Below are 21,108 nucleotides of genomic sequence, written 5' to 3'. Positions count from 1 at the left end.
GCATGGATTCACCAAGGGAAGGTCATGCCTGACTAATCTAATCGCCTTTTATGATGAGATTACTAGTTCTGTGGATGAAGGGAAAGCAGTGGATGTATTGTTTCTTGACTTTAGCAAAGCTTTTGACATGGTCTCCCACAGTATTCTTGTCAGCAAGTTAAGGAAGTATGGGCTGGATGAATGCACTATAAGGTGGGTAGAAAGCTGGCTAGATTGTCAGGCTCAACGGGTAGTGATCAATGGCTCCATGTCTAGTTGGCAGCCGGTGTCAAGTGGAGTGCCCCAAGGGTCGGTCCTGGGGCCGGTTTTGTTCAATATCTTCATAAATGATCTGGAGGATGGTGTGGATTGCACTCTCAGCAAATTTGCGGATGATACTAAACTGGGAGGAGTGGTAGATACGCTGGAGGGGAGGGATAGGATACAGAAGGACCTAGACAAATTGGAGGATTGGGCCAAAAGAAATCTGATGAGGTTCAATAAGGATAAGTGCAGGGTCCTGCACTTAGGACGGAAGAACCCAATGCACAGCTACAGACTAGGGACCGAATGGCTAGGCAGCAGTTCTGCGGAAAAGGACCTAGGGGTGACAGTGGACGAGAAGCTGGATATGAGTCAGCAGTGTGCCCTTGTTGCCAAGAAGGCCAATGGTATTTTGGGATTTATAAGTAGGGGCATAGCGAGCAGATCGAGGGACGTGATCGTTCCCCTCTATTCGACATTGGTGAGGCCTCATCTGGAGTACTGTGTCCAGTTTTGGGCCCCACACTTCAAGAAGGATGTGGATAAATTGGAGAGAGTCCCGCGAAGGGCAACAAAAATGATTAGGGGTCTGGAACACATGAGTTATGAGGAGAGGCTGAGGGAGCTGGGATTGTTTAGCCTGCAGAAGAGAAGAATGAGGGGGGATTTGATAGCTGCTTTCAACTACCTGAAAGGGGGTTCCAAAGAGGATGGCTCTAGACTGTTCTCAATGGTAGCAGATGACAGAACGAGGAGTAATGGTCTCAAGTTGCAGTGGGGGAGGTTTAGATTGGATATTAGGAAAAACTTTTTCACTAATAGGGTGGTGAAACACTGGAATGCGTTACCTAGGGAGGTGGTAGAATCTCCTTCCTTAGAGGTTTTTAAGGTCAGGCTTGACAAAGCCCTGACTGGGATGATTTAACTGGGAATTGGTCCTGCTTCGAGCAGGGGGTTGGACTACATGACCTTCTGGGGTCCCTTCCAACCCTGATATTCTATGATTCTATGATTCGCTGCCATCCCCTCCCAGCTTCTGGCAGTCAGAGGTTTAGGGACACCCAGAACAGCAGGTTGTGTCCCTGCCCATCCTGGCTAATAGCCATTGATGGATCTATCCTCCCTGAACATATCTCATTCTTTTTGGAACCTCCTCCCCCAGCCAGCCCAGAGGTGAGATCAGGTGTATCCCCCGACCCCCAGCCAGGCCCGAGGCGAGATCAGATCCGGCAGCAGACCTGCTGCCTTGCCCCAGCCTGCTCGGCGTCGACCCAAGCCCTTACCTGGGATATCTGACTCCGGATCCTTGCCAGCGAGGTGCGGCGCAGGGAGTCTTCCAGCCCTCGAGAAGTGCTGGGGGTCGGAAGCCCTAAAGGTGAGCCCCGGCCTGCGGGAGGCTCCAGGGCGTCCTCTCGGCAAACCCCATCTGCCGCGGGAGCCTGGGGGACGAAGGAGCTCGCTGTCACCGTGCACGTCCCAGGTCCCACGCGCTGCACCTGTGCGGCTGCCTCGTGCACCATCGCCAGGCACCAGGGCAGGAGCTTCCACTGCGGGGCAGGCAGAGCCCACGGGGCCAAACCGCCCGGCAGCCGCCCGCGCTCCGGGGAGCAGCTGCAGCTTTGTGCAGTGGGGCTTGTGACGGGTTGTGTGTCCACAGCACAGCCACGGGGGGGCCAGGGGGAGACGGGGGCAGAGAGAGCAGGGGAGCCACGGGACACCTGCTCGGGGATGGTGCTTGGACCGGACCTCACCCCCCTCCCTCACCTTCACACCCCTACCCCCCGCACACCCCTACCCCCTCACACATCCCCACACACCCCTACCCCCCTCACACACACCCCTCACACCCCTAGCCCCACACCCCTCACACACACCCCTACCCCCTGACACACACACACACAACATCACACTCACACCCCACCCCTCCACAACCTCACCCCAACCCCCTCACAAACCTCTACCCCGCCACACACACACCCCTACCCCCTCATACCCCTCACACTCACACCCCTCCCCCCTCACACACACACCCTTACCTCCCCACCACATACACCTACCCCCACACACACACACACCTCTACCCCCCCCACAAACACCTCACCCCCACTTCCCTCACCCACACCCCCACACTGCACACACCTGCTCCTAACCCTGCCCCCACCCCCCACATGCTCCACACCCTCATCCCCCCATGCCCCTCACTCCTGCCCCCACTCCTCTCACCACCCACACCTCCTTCACCTCATCAATCCCAGCCCACACCCTCACTCCCTCCACAGACACACAAACCCCAACCCCCTCATCCCTTCCCCACACACACCCGCCCTCCTGCCACCCCTCACCCCCAATCCATTTCAACCCAGTGAGGCCCCAGAGGGCAACCAAGCGACAGCCCCTCGGGTCTCTGCCAGAGATGGGTCCGACCCGCCCAGAACGGGGCGACTGGCTGGGATGGGCTGTGGGGCCCTGGGCCCGTGGCCAGCAGAGTCTATTCCTGATCCCGTGACCGGCTGCTACACACACCCCTGCCAGCGCTCGCCCGGCCACGACACCCCAGCCAGCCCCTGCCTGACGCACCCGGCCCCACTGGCACTGCCAGACACTGAATCGCGGCCGTCTACACACCGGCCCGGCCCCACAGCCTGCCTCCCCACGCCTGTTCCCCAAAGACGGGCTCCATTACGGGTGTGCCAGCGGCCCAGGGTGCTCCCTAGGAAGGCGAGTACCAGGGTGAGAGGAAGGGAGGGACTCGGGCGTCTCTGGGACGTCGCTGTCCGACAGACGCGCGGAGAGGGGCGAGGCGGGTGGGTTTGGGGTCCGTGGCGACACCTTCCAGCTTCGTAGCACCGACTCCCCCCGGGAACGTCCCCAGAGACCTGGCAGGCAACAAACTGACATTCCAACCAGGTGGGACCAGGCTGAGCACCGGCACGGCCCCGTGGCGAGTAACGGGCTGGGAGACACAGCAAACTCCCCAGCCTGGCCACGCACCCCCCAGCCAGGGCCCAGCGCCTGGCGGGGAAGGGACAGGAGCAAAGGGAGCTGCGTTGTGAGTCATGTTATCATCTCCTCCAGGGCGGGGATCAGCACACGGGCCTGGCTGCGCTGCTCTCCTGCGGGGCAGCCGCGGGGTCTGATGCAGGGCTCTGGCAGTGGGCACATGGAGGCCAAGTTTGTAAAGGAGAATAATCCCCCCAAGACAGACCCCTCCCAGCCAGTCAGTAACCCCAAGCCAGATTCTCCCTTCTCCTCTATAACTTGCCAGTCACCCCAGGACTGGTCCCTCTCTTTCCCTGTGGTTTATGGACTGTCCTGCCACTCTCCCCTCACCGCCAAACAGCTGTGAGGCTAGAGAACGTAAGAATCAAAGAACGGCCACACCAGGTCAGACCAATGGTCCATCGAGCCCGGCAGGCGCAGCGGCCAGTGCCAGGTGCTTCCGAGGGAATGAACAGAACAGGGCCATTATCACGGGATCATTCGCTGCCATCCCCTCCCAGCCTCTGGCAGTCAGAGGTTTAGGGACACCCAGAACAGCAGGTTGTGTCCCTGCCCATCCTGGCTAATAGCCATTGTCGCGGAGTGTGGGGGAGTCCAGGCCCTGCACCCCTCTTCCTGGGATCCACTGAGACTCTCAGCCAGCCAGTAAAACAGAAGGTTTATTGGACAACAGGAACACAGTCCACAACAGAGCTTGTGGGTACAACCAGGACCCCTCAATCACGTCCTTCTGGGGGAGCAGGGAGCTTAGACCCCAGCCCTGGGGTTCCCTGTGTTCCTCTCCCCAGCCTCCCAAACTGCCAACTAAACCCACCCAGCAGGTTCCCTGCTGCAGCCTCTGTTCACATTCCTGGGCAGAGGTGTCACCTCCCCCTCCCCCTCCTGGCTCAGGTGACAGGCTCTCAGGTCTCCCATCCCCAGGGCACATTCCCAGGTCAACACTCCCCCCTCCCTGCTGAGTCACTTCGTCACATCTCTCCCCCCTTCGAGACTGAACTGAGCGGGGTCACTGTGACCAGTGACCTGGGGAAGTTCGGGGCCCCCTCTCCGGGACAGCGCATCCGCTATCAGGTTGGCACTTCCCTTCACGTGGACCACGTCCATGTCGTAATCCTGCAGGAGCAGGCTCCATCTCAGGAGCTTGGCGTTGGCTCCTTTCATCTGGTGCAGCCAGGTCAGGGGAGAGTGGTCGGTGTAGACGGTGAAGTGTCGCCCGAAGAGATAGGGCTCTAGTTTCTTGAGGGCCCACACCATGGCCAGGCACTCCTTCTCGATGGCCGCGTAGTGTTGCTCCCGGGGTAGCAACTTCTTGCTCAGGTACACGATGGGGTGTCTCTCCCCCTTTTCATCCTCCTGCATTAACACCGCCCCCAGTCCCGTGTCGGAGGCGTCGGTGAACACCACAAAGGCCTTGTCAAAGTCCGGGTTCGCCAGAACTGGGCCACTGACCAGAGCCTCCTTCAGCGCCCGGAAAGCCACCTGGCACTGCTCGGTCCAGACCACCTTGTCTGGCTTCCCCTTCTTGCATAGCTCAGTGATGGGGGTGGCTATGGCGCTAAAGTGGGGCACAAATCTTCGGTAGTATCCTGCCATCCCAATAAAGGCTTGGACCTGCTTTTTGGTGTGGGGAGCGGGCCAGTCTCTGATCACCTCCACCTTGGCTGGTTCCGGCTTTAGGCGGCCGCTCCCCACCCGATGGCCCAGGTAAGACACTTCCGCCATCCCCACCTTGCACTTCTCCGCTTTTACAGTCAGCCCAGCCCCCTGGAGTCGGTCCAGCACTTGTCTAACCTGGGACACGTGGTCCTCCCAGGTCTGGCTAAAGACACAGATGTCATCAATATACGCCACGGCAAAACTCTCCATCCCCCTCAGGAGCTGGTCCACCAGGCGCTGGAAGGTGGCCGGCGCTCCCTTGAGGCCGAAAGGCAGGGTCAGGAACTCATAGAGCCCCAGAGGGGTGATAAAGGCCGATTTCAGTCGGGCATCTGCATCCAGCGGCACTTGCCAGTAGCCCTTTGTAAGGTCCATGGTGGTAAGGTACCGAGCTCCTCCCAGTTTGTCTAGGAGCTCGTCCGGCCTGGGCATGGGGTAGGCATCAGATACAGTGATGGCATTGAGCTTCCGATAGTCCACGCAGAACCGGACCGACCCGTCCTTTTTGGGGACCAGCACCACCGGCGAGGCCCAAGGGCTGGCCGATGGCTGGATCACCCCCAAAGCCAGCATGTCCCGGACCTCTCTTTCCAGGTCCTGAGCAGTTTTCCCTGTGACTCGGAAGGGGGAGCATCTTATCGGCGGGTGCGACCCTGTCTGCACCCGGTGGACAGTCAGATTAGTGCGTCCAGGCTGGTTGGAAAACAGCTGTCGGTACGGATGCAGCACCCCCCTGACCTCAGCTTGCTGGGCAGGGGTTAGCTGATCCGAGAGGGGGATTGTTTCCAGGGGGGAACCAGCTCTGGTCCCAGGGAATAGATCTACTAAAGGGTCATCTCCCTGCTCTTCCCACTGTCCACACACGGCCAACACCACATTCCCCCTGGCATAATATGGCTTCATCATATTCACATGGTACACCCGGCGGTGGTGCGCCCGGTTCGACAGCTCCACCACATAGTTTACCTCATTGAGCTGCTTGACGACCTTGAAAGGGCCCTCCCAGGCGGCCTGTAGTTTGTTCTTTCTCACAGGGATGAGAACCATCACCGGATCCCCGGTGGCGTAGGCACGGGCCCTTGCCGTGCGGTCATACCAGACCTTCTGCTTCTTCTGGGCTCTGGCCAGATTCTCCCTGGCCAGGCCCATGAGTTCAGCCAGTCTCTCTCGGAAGATCAGGACATACTCCACCACTGACTCTCCATCGGGAGTGGCCTTCCCCTCCCACTCGTCTCTCATCAGGTCCAGGGGGCCCCTCACCCTCCTTCCATATAACAGTTCGAAAGGCGAAAATCCGGTAGACTCCTGGGGCACCTCCCTGTACGCGAACAGCAGGTGAGGTAAGTACTTGTCCCAATCCTGCGGGTGCTGGTTCATAAAGGTTTTCAGCATCATCTTTAGCGTCCCGTTAAACCTCTCCACCAGCCCGTTGGACTGGGGGTGATAAGCTGAGGCCCAGTCGTGCCGGACCCCACATTTCTCCCACAAGCACCGGAGCAGGGCCGACATGAAGTTGGAGCCTTGGTCTGTCAAGACTTCCTTGGGGAACCCCACTCGGCTGAAAATGGTCAGGAGCGCATCGGCCACGGTGTCTGCTTCAATGGAAGCTAAGGGCACTGCCTCGGGGTAGCGGGTGGCAAAATCTACCACCACCAGAATGTATTTCTTCCCCGACCGGGTCGTCTTGCTGAGAGGCCCCACGATGTCCATGGCCACCTTCTGGAAAGGCTCCTCTATGATGGGCAAAGGTCTCAAAGCCGCTTTCCCCTTGTCCCGGGCCTTCCCCACCCTCTGACAGGGGTCACAGGATCGGCAATACTGCCGGACCGTGGTAAAGACCCCGGGCCAGTAAAAGTTCTGTAGCAACCTCTGCCGGGTGCGCCGGATTCCCTGGTGCCCTGCGAGGGGGATGTCATGGGCCAGGTACAGGAGCTTGCGCTGATACTTCTGGGGGACCACCAGCTGCCTCCTGATCCCACAGGACTCTACTTCCCTTGTGGGAGCCCATTCTCGGTATAGGAACCCCTTCTCCCACAGGAACCTCTCCTGGCAGCCTCTCCTCATGGTCCGTACCACCCTGAGGTCGGCCAGGTCCCTGAGCTTCCGCAAGGAGGGATCTTTCCTCAACTCGGCCTGGAACTCAGCAGCTGGGGAAGGGATGGGGACCGGTTCCCCCTCAGTGGCCAGGTCTGAGGCCTCAGCCTCTCTGAGCCGTGCCCCTCGGCGCTCCCTTCCCACCAGGGTAGGGTCCTGCGCCTCCGGTGCGGTACCCTCCCCGAGGTCAGGGAGCAGTGCCCCTCGCCGGCTCTGGCTACGGGTCACAACCAGGGCGGTCTGGGGCTTGCTTGGCCAGTCCTCTAGGTCTCCCCCCATCAAAACTTCAGTGGGCAAATGGTGGTGTACCCCCACATCCTTGGGGCCCTCCTTGGCCCCCCATTTCAGGTGTACCCTTGCCACGGGCACCTTAAATGGGGTCCCGCCCACCCCTGTCAGGGTCAGGTAGGTGTTGGGCACCACCCGATCTGGGGCCACCACCTCGGGCCGGGCCAGCGTCACCTCCGCGCCCGTATCCCAGTATCCATTGACCTTCCTCCCATCCACCTCCAGGGGAACAAGGCACTCTCTCCGGAGGGACAGCCCCGCGCCCACCCTGTAAACTGAGCGCCCTGAGTCCAGAGCCTCCAGCCCTCTGGTGGAGCTGGCCTGGGGTACTCTTCCCTCCTGAGCAGGTGGTAAACTGGTAGGCCCCCTTTCCTGGGTCGTCTGCCCCTCGTCCAGCTGGGTCCCTACCCAATTAACCCTGGGTAGGTTGGGTCTGCTCAGTTTGTCCCTGAGCCCAGGGCACTGGGACCGTATGTGGCCTCTCTGGCCACAGTGATAGCAGCTCAGGTCACGTTGGTCCCCTCGAGCGGGTCGGAGGGGCCCGACGCCAGGCGTTCCCCTTGGGAGGGGGTTCTCCCTATTTCCCTGCTGGGAGGCCCCCTGGTGACTCTCTCTCTGCATCGGGGGGGGCCTGTTCTTTTGGGACTCCTCCCGGCTACCCCCTGACCGACTGTTCACAAACTCGTCGGCCAACTGCCCTGCGTGCTGGGGGTTCTCGAGCTTTTTGTCCACCAACCACAGCCTCAGGTCGGAAGGGCACTGTTCATACAGTTGCTCCAGTACAATTAGGTCAAGCAGGTCCTCTTTAGCTCGGGCCCCAGCTGTCCACTTGCGGGCATACCCCTGCATCCGGTTGGCCAGTTGTAGGTAGGTGACCTCAGGCGTTTTACGCTGACTCCGGAACCTTCTCCGGTACATCTCGGGGGTCAGCCCAAACTCACGGAGCAGGGCCTGTTTGAACAGTTCATAGTCCCCTGCCTCCGGCCCTGTCATCCGGCTGTACACCTCCACGGCTTTGGGGTCCAGTAAGGGGGTGAGAAACTGGAGCCTGTCTGCAGGGTCAACCCTGTGCAGCTCACAGGCATTCTCAAAGGCCGTCAGGAAGCTATCTATGTCCTCCCCCTCCTTACGCTGGGCCAGGAAGCACTTATCAAAGTTCCTTGCAGTCTTGGGTCCCCCCTCATTCACCACAGCCGGGGCCCCACTGCTCTTCAGCCTGGCCAGCTCCAGTTCATGCTGTCTTTGTTTCTCCTTCTCCTGACGTTCCCTCTCCTTCTCCTGACGCTCCCTCTCCTTCTCCTCCTGCTCATGTTGACGTTGTTTCTCCTTCTCCTCCTGCTCATGTTGACGTTGTTTCTCCTTCTCCTCCTGCTCATGTTGACGTTGTTTCTCCTTCTCCTCCTGCTCATGTTGACGTTGTTTCTCCTCATGTTGACGTTGTTTTTCATGATCCTCCAGCTCCCTCATTTTCATCTCCCTCTCCCATTCCAGCCGCCTCCGCTCCAGGGATGGGGAGCTCCGCCGGGAGGATCCCCTGCTGGGTGCTGGGGTCAGGGTGCCCTCGGTATTCGCTGGGCTTCCCCCAACCCCTCCCCCAGGCATAGGTAGGAAGGGTCTCGGGATGTCCTCGGCAGCAGTCTGACCCCTCCCAGCCCGGTCAGGCCCCGGGGCCCACGCTGCGTCTGCCGGGCGGCTCCCCTCAGGGACAGGGATCGGGTCATCCAAGCGATCCCTCTCCTCCAACTGGGCAATCAGTTGTTCCTTGGTGGACCTCCCGATGCGCAGCCCCCTCTGCCTGCACAGCTCCACCAGGTCACTCTTAAGGCGTTTAGCGTACATCTCCCTGCTGGCCACTCGCAGGCCGGGCAGCTTCCCACGGTTTCCAGGAAAAGCCCTTAGTGTGCCAGTCCTTCTTGAGGTCACCACCTCTTTGCCAGGGTCGAGCTGCAGACTCCTCCGCCCCTGGGACCGCTCGCTGCAATCCCCCGGGGGACCCTGTTACTGCAAAAGTCTTTCTCTCTGGTCACACATTCCCAGGGGTTAGCCGCCCCCCGAAACCGTCTCTCTCTGAATCTTCAGCACGCCTGGTCCCCGTCAATTCCCCTTCGTTTTACTGTTCCCCAGTCACTTACTGCAGGAAGCGCCGTTCACGGGGTGCAGTAGATCCCACCGCTGCCACCAGTTGTCGCGGAGTGTGGGGGAGTCCAGGCCCTGCACCCCTCTTCCTGGGATCCACTGAGACTCTCAGCCAGCCAGTAAAACAGAAGGTTTATTGGACAACAGGAACACAGTCCACAACAGAGCTTGTGGGTACAACCAGGACCCCTCAATCACGTCCTTCTGGGGGAGCAGGGAGCTTAGACCCCAGCCCTGGGGTTCCCTGTGTTCCTCTCCCCAGCCTCCCAAACTGCCAACTAAACCCACCCAGCAGGTTCCCTGCTGCAGCCTCTGTTCACATTCCTGGGCAGAGGTGTCACCTCCCCCTCCCCCTCCTGGCTCAGGTGACAGGCTCTCAGGTCTCCCATCCCCAGGGCACATTCCCAGGTCAACACTCCCCCCTCCCTGCTGAGTCACTTCGTCACAGCCATTGATGGATCTATCCTCCCTGAACATATCTCATTCTTTTTGGAACCTCCTCCCCCAGCCAGCCCAGAGGTGAGATCAGGTGTATCCCCCGACCCCCAGCCAGGCCCGAGGCGAGATCAGATCCGGCAGCAGACCTGCTGCCTTGCCCCAGCCTGCTCGGCATTCATCCAAGCCCTTACCTGGGATATCTGACTCCGGATCCTTGCCAGCGAGGTGCGGCGCAGGGAGTCTTCCAGCCCTCGAGAAGTGCTGGGGGTCGGAAGCCCTAAAGGTGAGCCCCGGCCTGCGGGAGGCTCCAGGGCGTCCTCTCGGCAAACCCCATCTGCCGCGGGAGCCTGGGGGACGAAGGAGCTCGCTGTCACCGTGCACGTCCCAGGTCCCACGCGCTGCACCTGTGCGGCTGCCTCGTGCACCATCGCCAGGCACCAGGGCAGGAGCTTCCACTGCGGGGCAGGCAGAGCCCACGGGGCCAAACCGCCCGGCAGCCGCCCGCGCTCCGGGGAGCAGCTGCAGCTTTGTGCAGTGGGGCTTGTGACGGGTTGTGTGTCCACAGCACAGCCACGGGGGGGCCAGGGGGAGACGGGGGCAGAGAGAGCAGGGGAGCCACGGGACACCTGCTCGGGGATGGTGCTTGGACCGGACCTCACCCCCCTCCCTCACCTTCACACCCTGTGACGAAGTGGGACTGTTCTTAATGTTTCCTCTGAATAGTGGGGGGGTGCCTCAGTTTCCCCTAGGCAGTTCTTAAGTATCTAGGGGGTGGAGTAAGGGTGTATGATCATTGCAGAGCCCTAGAGGGCAGGTGTGTGGAGGAGTCTGGACACAGAGAATGGCCAACACCCTGTTTCCTGGCAACTGATGGCCTGGGCCCTTCCCCCCTGCAAGGTGAGAGCTGAAGGGTTGGAGAACAAAGGAATCAGGTGACCACCTGGCCCGGGAAAGGAACAAAGCCCAGAGGAGGAGGGGCTGGAGGGAGTTTCAGTTTGGGGCTGGCTGGGACATGGAGTGAAGTGCAGACGTGGTTGTCTGGCTCACTGCCCCCCAGAATGGACCCAGCTGAGGGGTCCCGTTCTCTGCACCTACAAGCTCTGTTTTAGACCCTGTTCCTGTCGTCTAATAAACCTTCTGTTTTACTGGCTGGCTGAGAGTCACGTCTGACTGCGAAGTCGGGGTGCAGGACCCTCTGGCCCCCCCAGGACCCCGCCTGAGCGGACTCGCTGTGGGAAGCGCACGGAGGGGCAGAGGATGCTGAATGCTCCGAGGTCAGACCCAGGAAGGTGGAAGCTGAGTGAGCTGCGTGTCCTGCAGACAGGCTGCTCACAGAAAGGCGACTACCCCAGAGTCCTGACTGACTTCATGGGGAGCAGTTCCAGAGCATTGCCCAGGGACTCCGTGACACACCCCTACCCCCCGCACACCCCTACCCCCTCACGCACACACAGCCCTCACACCCCTACCCCCCTCACACATCCCCACACACCCCTATCCCCCACACCCGTCACATTCACACCCCTACCCCCCCACACATCCCTACACACCTATACCCCCCACACCCCTCACACCCCTACCCCCTCTCACACACCCCACACAACCCTACCCCCCACACCCCTACCCCCCTCACACACACACCCCTCACACTCACCCCCCATCCCCCTCACACTCACACCTCTACCCCCCCACACCCCTACCCCCTCACACACACCCCACACACCTCTCCCCCCTCACACATCCCCACACACCTATACCCCTCCACACCCCTCACACCCCTACCCCCTCACACACACCCCACACAACCCTACCCCCCACAGCCCTACCCCCTCACGCACACAGCCCTCACACCCCTACCCCCCTCACACATCCCCACACACCCCTATCCCCCACACCCGTCACATTCACACCCCTACCCCCCCACACATCCCTACACACCTATACCCCCCACACCCCTCACACCCCTACCCCCTCTCACACACCCCACACAACCCTACCCCCCACACCCCTACCCCCCTCACACACACACCCCTCACACTCACCCCCCATCCCCCTCACACTCACACCTCTACCCCCCCACACCCCTACCCCCTCACACACACCCCACACACCTCTCCCCCCTCACACATCCCCACACACCTATACCCCTCCACACCCCTCACACCCCTACCCCCTCACACACACCCCACACAACCCTACCCCCCACAGCCCTACCCCCTCACGCACACAGCCCTCACACCCCTACCCCCCTCACACATCCCCACACACCCCTATCCCCCACACCCCTCACATTCACACCCCTACCCCCCACACAGCCCTCACACCCCTACCCCCTCACACACACCCCACACACCCCTATCCCACACACCTCTACCACCTCACGCAAACACGCCTCACACTCACACCCCCACCTCTACCCCCCACACCCCTACCCCCATACACCCCTCACACCGCTACCCCCCACACACAGACCCCTCACCTTCACACCCCTACCCCCCACACCCCTCACACCCCTACCCTTCCACACATACACGCCTTACACTCACACCCCTCACCTTCACACTCCTACCCCCTCACACACACCCCTCACCTTCACAACCCATACCCCCCACACCCCTCACACACACCCCTCACCTTCACACCCCTACACCCACACACCCCTACTCCCCTCACACGCACACTCCTCACCTTCACACCCCTACCCCCTCACACACACTCGTATCCCCCACACCCTCCCCCTCACACACCTCTACCCCGCCACACACACACCCCTACCCCCTCACACGCCTCACACACACCCCTCCCCCCTCACACACACACCCTTACCTTCCCACCACATACTCCTACCCTCACACCCACACCCACACCTCTACCCCACCCACAAACACCTCACCCCCACTTCCCTCACCCACACCCCCACACTGCACACACCTGCTCCTAACCCTGCCCCCACCCCCCACGTGCTCCACACCCTCATCCCCACATGCCCCTCACTCCTGCCCCCACTTCTCTCACCACCCACACCCCCTTCACCTCATCAATCCCAGCCCACACCCTCACTCCCTCTACAGACACACAAACCCCAACCCCCTCATCCCTTCCCCACACACACCCGCCCTCCTGCCACCCCTCACCCCCAATCCATTTCAACCCAGTGAGGCCCCAGAGGGCAACCAAGCGACAGCCCCTCAGGTCTCTGCCAGAGATGGGTCCGACCCGCCCAGAACGGGGCGACTGGCTGGGATGGGCTGTGGGGCCCTGGGCCCGTGGCCAGCAGAGTCTATTCCTGATCCCGTGACCGGCTGCTACACACACCCCTGCCAGCGCTCGCCCAGCCACGACACCCCAGCCAGCCCCTGCCTGACGCACCCGGCCCCACTGGCACTGCCAGACACTGAATCGCGGCCGTCTACACACCGGCCCGGCCCCACAGCCTGCCTCCCCATGCCTGTTCCCCAAAGACGGGCTCCATTACGGCTGTGCCAGCGGCCCAGGGTGCTCCCTAGGGAGGCGAGTACCAGGGTGAGAGGAAGGGAGGGACTCGGGCGTCTCTGGGACGTCGCTGTCCGACAGACGCGCGGAGAGGGGCGAGGCGGGTGGGTTTGGGGTCCGTGGCGACACCTTCCAGCTTCGTGGCACCGACTCCCCCCGGGAACGTCCCCAGAGACCTGGCAGGCAACAAACTGACATTCCAACCAGGTGGGACCAGGCTGAGCACCGGCACGGCCCCGTGGCGAGTAACGGGCTGGGAGACACAGCAAACTCCCCAGCCTGGCCACGCACCCCCCAGCCAGGGCCCAGCGCCTGGCGGGGAAGGGACAGGAGCAAAGGGAGCTGCGTTGTGAGTCATGTTATCATCTCCTCCAGGGCGGGGATCAGCACACGGGCCTGGCTGCGCTGCTCTCCTGCGGGGCAGCCGCGGGGTCTGACGCAGGGCTCTGGCAGTGGGCACATGGAGGCCAAGTTTGTAAAGGAGAATAATCCCCCCAAGACAGACCCCTCCCAGCCAGTCAGTACCCCCAAGCCAGATTCTCCCTTCTCCTCTATAACTTGCCAGTCACCCCAGGACTGGTCCCTCTCTTTCCCTGTGGTTTATGGACTGTCCTGCCGCTCTCCCCACACCGCCAAACAGCTGTGAGGCTAGAGAATGTAAGAATCAAAGAACGGCCACACCAGGTCAGACCAATGGTCCATCGAGCCCGGCAGGCGCAGCGGCCAGTGCCAGGTGCTTCCGAGGGAATGAACAGAACAGGGCCATTATCACGGGATCATTGACACGAGAATTGGCGGCTGTGATTGCAGAGCCATTGGCCATTATCTTTGAAAACTCGTGGCGAACGGGGGAAGTCCCGGATGACTGGAAAAAGGCTAATGTAGTGCCAATCTTTAAAAAAGGGAAGAAGGAGGATCCTGGGAACTACAGGCCAGTCAGCCTCACCTCAGTCCCTGGAAAAATCATGGAGCAGGTCCTCAAAGAATCAATCCTGAAGCACTTGCATGAGAGGAAAGTGATCAGGAACAGCCAGCATGGATTCACCAAGGGAAGGTCATGCCTGACTAATCTAATCGCCTTTTATGATGAGATTACTAGTTCTGTGGATGAAGGGAAAGCAGTGGATGTATTGTTTCTTGACTTTAGCAAAGCTTTTGACACGGTCTCCCACAGTATTCTTGTCAGCAAGTTAAGGAAGTATGGGCTGGATGAATGCACTATAAGGTGGGTAGAAAGCTGGCTAGATTGTCGGGCTCAACGGGTAGTGATCAATGGTTCCATGTCTAGTTGGCAGCCGGTATCAAGTGGAGTGCCCCAAGGGTTGGTCCTGGGGCCGGTTTTGTTCAATATCTTCATAAATGATCTGGAGGATGGTGTGGATTGCACTCTCAGCAAATTTGCGGATGATACTAAACTGGGAGGAGTGGTAGATACGCTGGAGGGGAGGGATAGGATACAGAAGGACCTAGACAAATTAGAGGATTGGGCCAAAAGAAATCTGATGAGGTTCAATAAGGATAAGTGCAGGGTCCTGCACTTAGGACGGAAGAACCCAATGCACAGCTACAGACTAGGGACCGAATGGCTAGGCAGCAGTTCTGCGGAAAAGGACCTAGGGGTGACAGTGGACGAGAAGCTGGATATGAGTCAGCAGTGTGCCCTTGTTGCCAAGAAGGCCAATGGCATTTTGGGATGTATAAGTAGGGGCATAGCGAGCAGATCGAGGGACGTGATCGTTCCCCTCTATTCGACATTGGTGAGGCCTCATCTGGAGTACTGTGTCCAGTTTTGCGCCCCACACTTCAAGAAGGATGTGGATAAATTGGAGAGAGTCCAGCGAAGGGCAACAAAAATGATTAGGGGTCTGGAACACATGAGTTATGAGGAGAGGCTGAGGGAGCTGGGACTGTTTAGCCTGCAGAAGAGAAGAATGAGGGGGGATTTGATTGCTGCTTTCAACTACCTGAAAGGGGGTTCCAAAGAGGATGGCTCTAGACTGTTCTCAATGGTAGCAGATGACAGAACGAGGAGTAATGGTCTCAAGTTGCAGTGGGGGAGGTTTAGATTGGATATTAGGAAAAACTTTTTCACTAAGAGGGTGGTGAAACACTGGAATGCGTTACCTAGGGAGGTGGTAGAATCTCCTTCCTTAGAGGTTTTTAAGGTCAGGCTTGACAAAGCCCTGGCTGGGATGATTTAACTGGGATTTGGTCCTGCTTCGAGCAGGGGGTTGGACTACATGACCTTCTGGGGTCCCTTCCAACCCTGATATTCTATGATTCTATGATTCGCTGCCATCCCCTCCCAGCTTCTGGCAGTCAGAGGTTTAGGGACACCCAGAACAGCAGGTTGTGTCCCTGCCCATCCTGGCTAATAGCCATTGATGGATCTATCCTCCCTGAACATATCTCATTCTTTTTGGAACCTCCTCCCCCCAGCCAGCCCAGAGGTGAGATCAGGTGTATCCCCCGACCCCCAGCCAGGCCCGAGGCGAGATCAGATCCGGCAGCAGACCTGCTGCCTTGCCCCAGCCTGCTCGGCATTCATCCAAGCCCTTACCTGGGATATCTGACTCCGGATCCTTGCCAGCGAGGTGCGGCGCAGGGAGTCTTCCAGCCCTCGAGAAGTGCTGGGGGTCGGAAGCCCTAAAGGTGAGCCCCGGCCTGCGGGAGGCTCCAGGGCGTCCTCTCGGCAAACCCCATCTGCCGCGGGAGCCTGGGGGACGAAGGAGCTCGCTGTCACCGTGCACGTCCCAGGGTCCCACGCGCTGCACCTGTGCGGCTGCCTCGTGCACCATCGCCAGGCACCAGGGCAGGAGCTTCCACTGCGGGGCAGGCAGAGCCCACGGGGCCAAACCGCCCGGCAGCCGCCCGCGCTCCGGGGAGCAGCTGCAGCTTTGTGCAGTGGGGCTTGTGACGGGTTGTGTGTCCACAGCACAGCCACGGGGGGGCCAGGGGGAGACGGGGGCAGAGAGAGCAGGGGAGCCACGGGACACCTGCTCGGGGATGGTGCTTGGACCGGACCTCACCCCCCTCCCTCACCTTCACACCCCTACCCCCCGCACACCCCTACCCCCTCACACACACAGCCCTCACACCCCTACCTCTCACACATCCCTACACACCTATACCCCCCACACCCCTCACACCCCTACCCCCCTCACACACACACCCCTCACACTCACCCCCCATCCCCCTCACACTCACACCTCTACCCCCCCACACCCCTACCCCCTCACACACACCCCACACACCTCTACCCCCCTCACACACCCCTCACACCCCTACCCCCTCACACACACCCCACACAACCCTACCCCCCACAGCCCTACCCCCTCACGTACACACGCCTCACACTCACACCCCTACCCCCCACACTCCTCACACTCACACCTCTACCCCTCACACACACACCCCTCACCTTCACACCCCTACTCCCCACACACCTCACACCCCCTACCCCTCCACACACACCCCTACCCCCACACCCCTCACACTCACACCCCTCACACCCCTACCCCTTCACCTTCACATCCCTCGCCTTCACACCCCTAGCCCCACACACACCCATTACACCCCTACCCCCCTCCACACACACACACCGCTACCCCTACCCCCCCACACCCCTCACCTTCACACTCCTACCCCCTCACACACTCACCCTCACACTCCTACACCCACATACCCCTACTCCCCTCATACTCACACCCCTCACCTTCACACTCCTACTTCCCACACACACAGCCCTCACACCCCTACCTCCCCCACACACAGCCCTCACACCCCTCTACCCCCCCACAACCCTACTCCCTCACACTCACACCCCTCACCTTCACACCCCTATCCCCACATACCCCTCACACCCCTCACATTCACACTCCCACCTTCACACCCCTACCCCCACACCCCCACACACCCCTACTCCCCTACCCCCTCACTCTCACACCCATCACCTTCACACCCCTACCCCCCCACACCCCTTACCTTCACAACCTTACCCCCTCACACACGCCAACCCCCTCACACACAACCCTACCTCCCTCACACTCCTACCCCCCCACCCCTCACACTCACACCCCTACCACCCCACACACCCCTACCTCCTCACACACTCCTACCTTCGCACCCTTACCCCCTCACACACTCCTCACACATACACCCCTACCCCCTCACACACACAGACCCTTCATCCTCACGCCCCTACCCCCACACTCCTACCCCCTCACACACACCCTTACCCCCCTCACCTTCACACCCCTCACCCTCACACCCGTACCCCCTCACACACACACACACACCCCCTCACTCTCACTCCCCTACCCCCCCACCTGTCACCCTCACACCCTACCTCCCCTCACTCACACACCCCTCCCCCCACACACACCCCTCACTCCTACCACCCCCCAATATATTTTAATTCCATGGGACTCTTGGCACGACCAGCCCCACAGGAGACCCCAGAGGGCAACCAAGCGACAGCCCCTCAGGTCTCTGCCAGAGATGGGTCCGACCCGCCCAGAACTGGGCGACTGGCTGGGGTGGGCTGTGGGGCCCTGGGCCCGTGGCCAGCAGAGTCTATTCCTGATCCCGTGACCGGCTGCTACACACACCCCTGCCAGCGCTCGCCCGGCCACGACACCCCAGCCAGCCCCTGCCTGACGCACCCGGCCCCACTGGCACTGCCAGACACTGAATCGCGGCCGTCTACACACCGGCCCGGCCCCACAACCGCAGCCCCACTGCCCCGCTCCAAAGACAACACCCCGCTGCGCTGCCTGAGGCAGACAGAGCCACTGCCCCCCACAGTCAGAGAGCCGGAAAGGAATCGTGGTGAGAAAAGCAGAGTGGGGGGCAGGGACTGGAAAGAGCCAGGGGGCCCCGAAGGCTCTGAGGACCCAGGGGCGCCCAGCTCCTGCGTAGCCCCATGCTCAGTGCACTGGGGCAGGTCACCTCTCCACTTAGAGTGGAGACAGCGCAGCCTGGTGCTGGGAGCACAGGCCTGGGAGACAGGAGCGCTCCCGGAGTCCGGGCATGGCTCCGACAAGCCCATGCATCACCGTGCCCATCTGTGCCATGGCGCCAGCCCTGTGGGAGAGCTGTGGGCCCTTGGCAGGGACAGGGCTGCACTCAGCCGACCCACCAGCATGGTGGCATGTGTTTACCTTGATCAGCGGACGTTCCGCGTCCTCCTCGGCACCCTCAGGGAAGGCCCCTAGGAACATGTGAGAAGCAGCCAGGCCGTAGAGTTTCGGTACCAGTGGGCCAAGGAGACAGGCCTCCAGAATCACGTCTGCATCAAAGGAATCGGTGTGGGGGATCTGCGTGGAAAGGCAGGGAGGGAGCCGTCAGCCAGCTCTGCCTTCACCACGGGCACCAGCTGAAATCTGCCTGCAGCACCAGGCTGCATGGTGAGGCACTCAGCCTGGAGGGGGCCCGGGCGGCCACCCACACCCTGTGCTCTCCACGCCCCACACGTCGGCTTGGCACTGCCTCGAGGCGCTCATGGCAGAGCGTGCCACCCCCTGCAAGCGGGCCTCACGCACCACACACTCAGCTTCCCCATGGAGGGTGTTTCGAATACCTCCAGCTGAGCACAATAGGGCCAGCTCCCCAGCGAGCCTTGTGCTCCCGACACACAGACTCTGTAAAGTGCAAGCTGGCCTGCATGTTGTGGGCTCGCACCAGAGCATCTCTTTCCCCCCCCTCCCCGGGGGGGCAGTCACCGTCACGACACAGCCATCGGTTTCAGTCCCAAGTAACTATGCTTAGTACAAACGGCCACACTGGGTCAGACCAATGGCCAGGCAGCCCCGTTTCCTGTCTTCCAACAGTGGTGGGGGCCAGAGGCTTCAGAGGAACAGAACAGGGAATCATGAACAGAACAGGGAATCATCAAGTGATCCATCCCCTGTCGCCCATTCCCAGCTTCTGGCAATCAGAGGTTTAGGGACACCCAGACCGTGGGGTTGCATCCCCGACCATCTTGGTCAACAGACATTGGTCCTCCACGAATTTATCTATTTTTTTTAACCCAGTTATAGTTTTGGGCTTCACAATGTCCCCTGACAATGAGTTCCACAGGTTGACTGTGTGTTGTGTGAAGAAATGCTTCCTTTGGTTTGTTTTAAACCTGCTGCCTTTTAATTTCATCGGATGACCCCTGTTTTGTATGTTATGAGAAGGGGTTAATAACACTTCCTTATTCACCTTCTCCACCCCAGTCATGATTTTACAGACCTGTATCTTATCCCCCCTTAGTCGTCTCTTTTCCAAGCTGAAAAGTCCCAGTCTTTAATCTTTCTGCATATGGAATCTGTTTCATACCCCTAATCATTTTTGTTGCCCTTTTCTGAACCTTTTCCAGTTCTCGTATATCTTTTTTGAGATGGGGTGAACAGATCTGCATACAGCATTCAAGATGTGGGCGTACCAGGGATTTATATAGTACCATTATGATATATTTCAGAGTAACAGCCGTGTTAGTCTGTATTCGCAAAAAGAAAAGGAGTACTTGTGGCACCTTAGAGACTAACCAATTTATTTGAGCATGAGCTTTCGTGAGCTACAGCTCACTTCATCAGATGTATACCGTGGAAGCTCATGCTCAAATAAATCGGTTAGTCTCTAAGGTGCCACAAGTACTCCTTTTCTTTTTGCGAATACAGACTAACACGGCTGTTCCTCTGAAAGTGGAAAGAATGTTAGGAAGCATTAGGAAAGAGTCAGATAATAAGACAGAATATATCATAATGAAAAGGAGTACTTGTGGCACCTTAGAGACTAACCAATTTATTTGAGCATGAGCTTTCGTGAGCTACAGCTCACTTCATCAGATGCATACCGTGGAAACTGCAGCAGACTTTATATATACACAGAGAATATGAAACAATACCTCCTCCCACCCCACTGTCCTGCTGGTAATAGCTTTATCTAAAGTGATCATCAGGTGGGCCATTTCCAGCACAAATCCAGGTTTTCTCACCCTCCACCCCCCCACACAAATTCACTCTCCTGCTGGTGCTAGCCCATCCAAAGTGACAACTCTTTACATAATCAAGTCGGGCTATTTCCTGCATAAATCCAGGTTTTCTACATCCCCCCCACCCCCATACACACACAAACTCACTCTCCTGCTGGTAATAGCTCATCTAAACTGACCACTCTCCAAGTTTAAATCCAAGTTAAACCAGAACATCTGGGGGGGGGGGGGGTAGGAAAAAACAAGAGGAAACAGGCTACCTTGCATAATGACTTAGCCACTCCCAGTCTCTATTTAAGCCTAAATTAATAGTATCCAATTTGCAAATGAATTCCAATTCAGCAGTTTCTCGCTGGAGTCTGGATTTGAAGTTTTTTTGTTTTAAGATAGCGACCTTCATGTCTGTGATTGCGTGACCAGAGAGATTGAAGTGTTCTCTGACTGGTTTATGAATGTTAGAATTCTTGACATCTGATTTGGGTCCATTTATTCTTTTACGTAGAGACTGTCCAGTTTGACCAATGTACATGGCAGAGGGGCATTGCTGGCACATGATGGCATATATCACATTGGTGGATGTGCAGGTGAACGAGCCTCTGATAGTGTGGCTGATGTAATTAGGGCCTAATCTTTCCACTTGTTTACCTGTTGCTGCACACTAAGTGGATGTTTTCAGAGAACTCTCCACAATGACTCCAAGATCTTTCTTGATTGGGAACAGCTAATTTAGACCCCATCATTGTATATGTATAGTTGGGATGATGCTTTTCAATGTGCATTAC

General features: G+C 59.0%; 1 protein-coding gene across 2 annotated transcripts in view; it reads right to left on the bottom strand.

Annotated features, from left to right (window-relative positions):
* Positions 1–21,108, bottom strand: part of WDR97 (WD repeat domain 97) — a 71,298-nt gene that overhangs the window by 21,731 nt on the left and 28,459 nt on the right. For both annotated transcript variants that reach the window (XM_075124853.1, XM_075124854.1), the window contains exons 13-16: positions 18,510–18,665; positions 15,908–16,063; positions 10,047–10,202; positions 1,527–1,682 (exon numbers count right to left, since the gene is read on the bottom strand). In XM_075124853.1, the coding sequence (XP_074980954.1) occupies positions 1,527–1,682; positions 10,047–10,202; positions 15,908–16,063; positions 18,510–18,665 (624 nt within the window). The remainder of the gene's footprint in view (positions 1–1,526; positions 1,683–10,046; positions 10,203–15,907; positions 16,064–18,509; positions 18,666–21,108) is intronic.

This window comes from Caretta caretta, chromosome 2, assembly GCF_965140235.1.
Source record: "Caretta caretta isolate rCarCar2 chromosome 2, rCarCar1.hap1, whole genome shotgun sequence".
NCBI classification, from domain to species: domain Eukaryota; kingdom Metazoa; phylum Chordata; order Testudines; family Cheloniidae; genus Caretta; species Caretta caretta.
The sequence above is the reverse complement of the archived record's forward strand: the minus strand, read 5'-3'. Positions and strand labels throughout refer to the sequence as shown.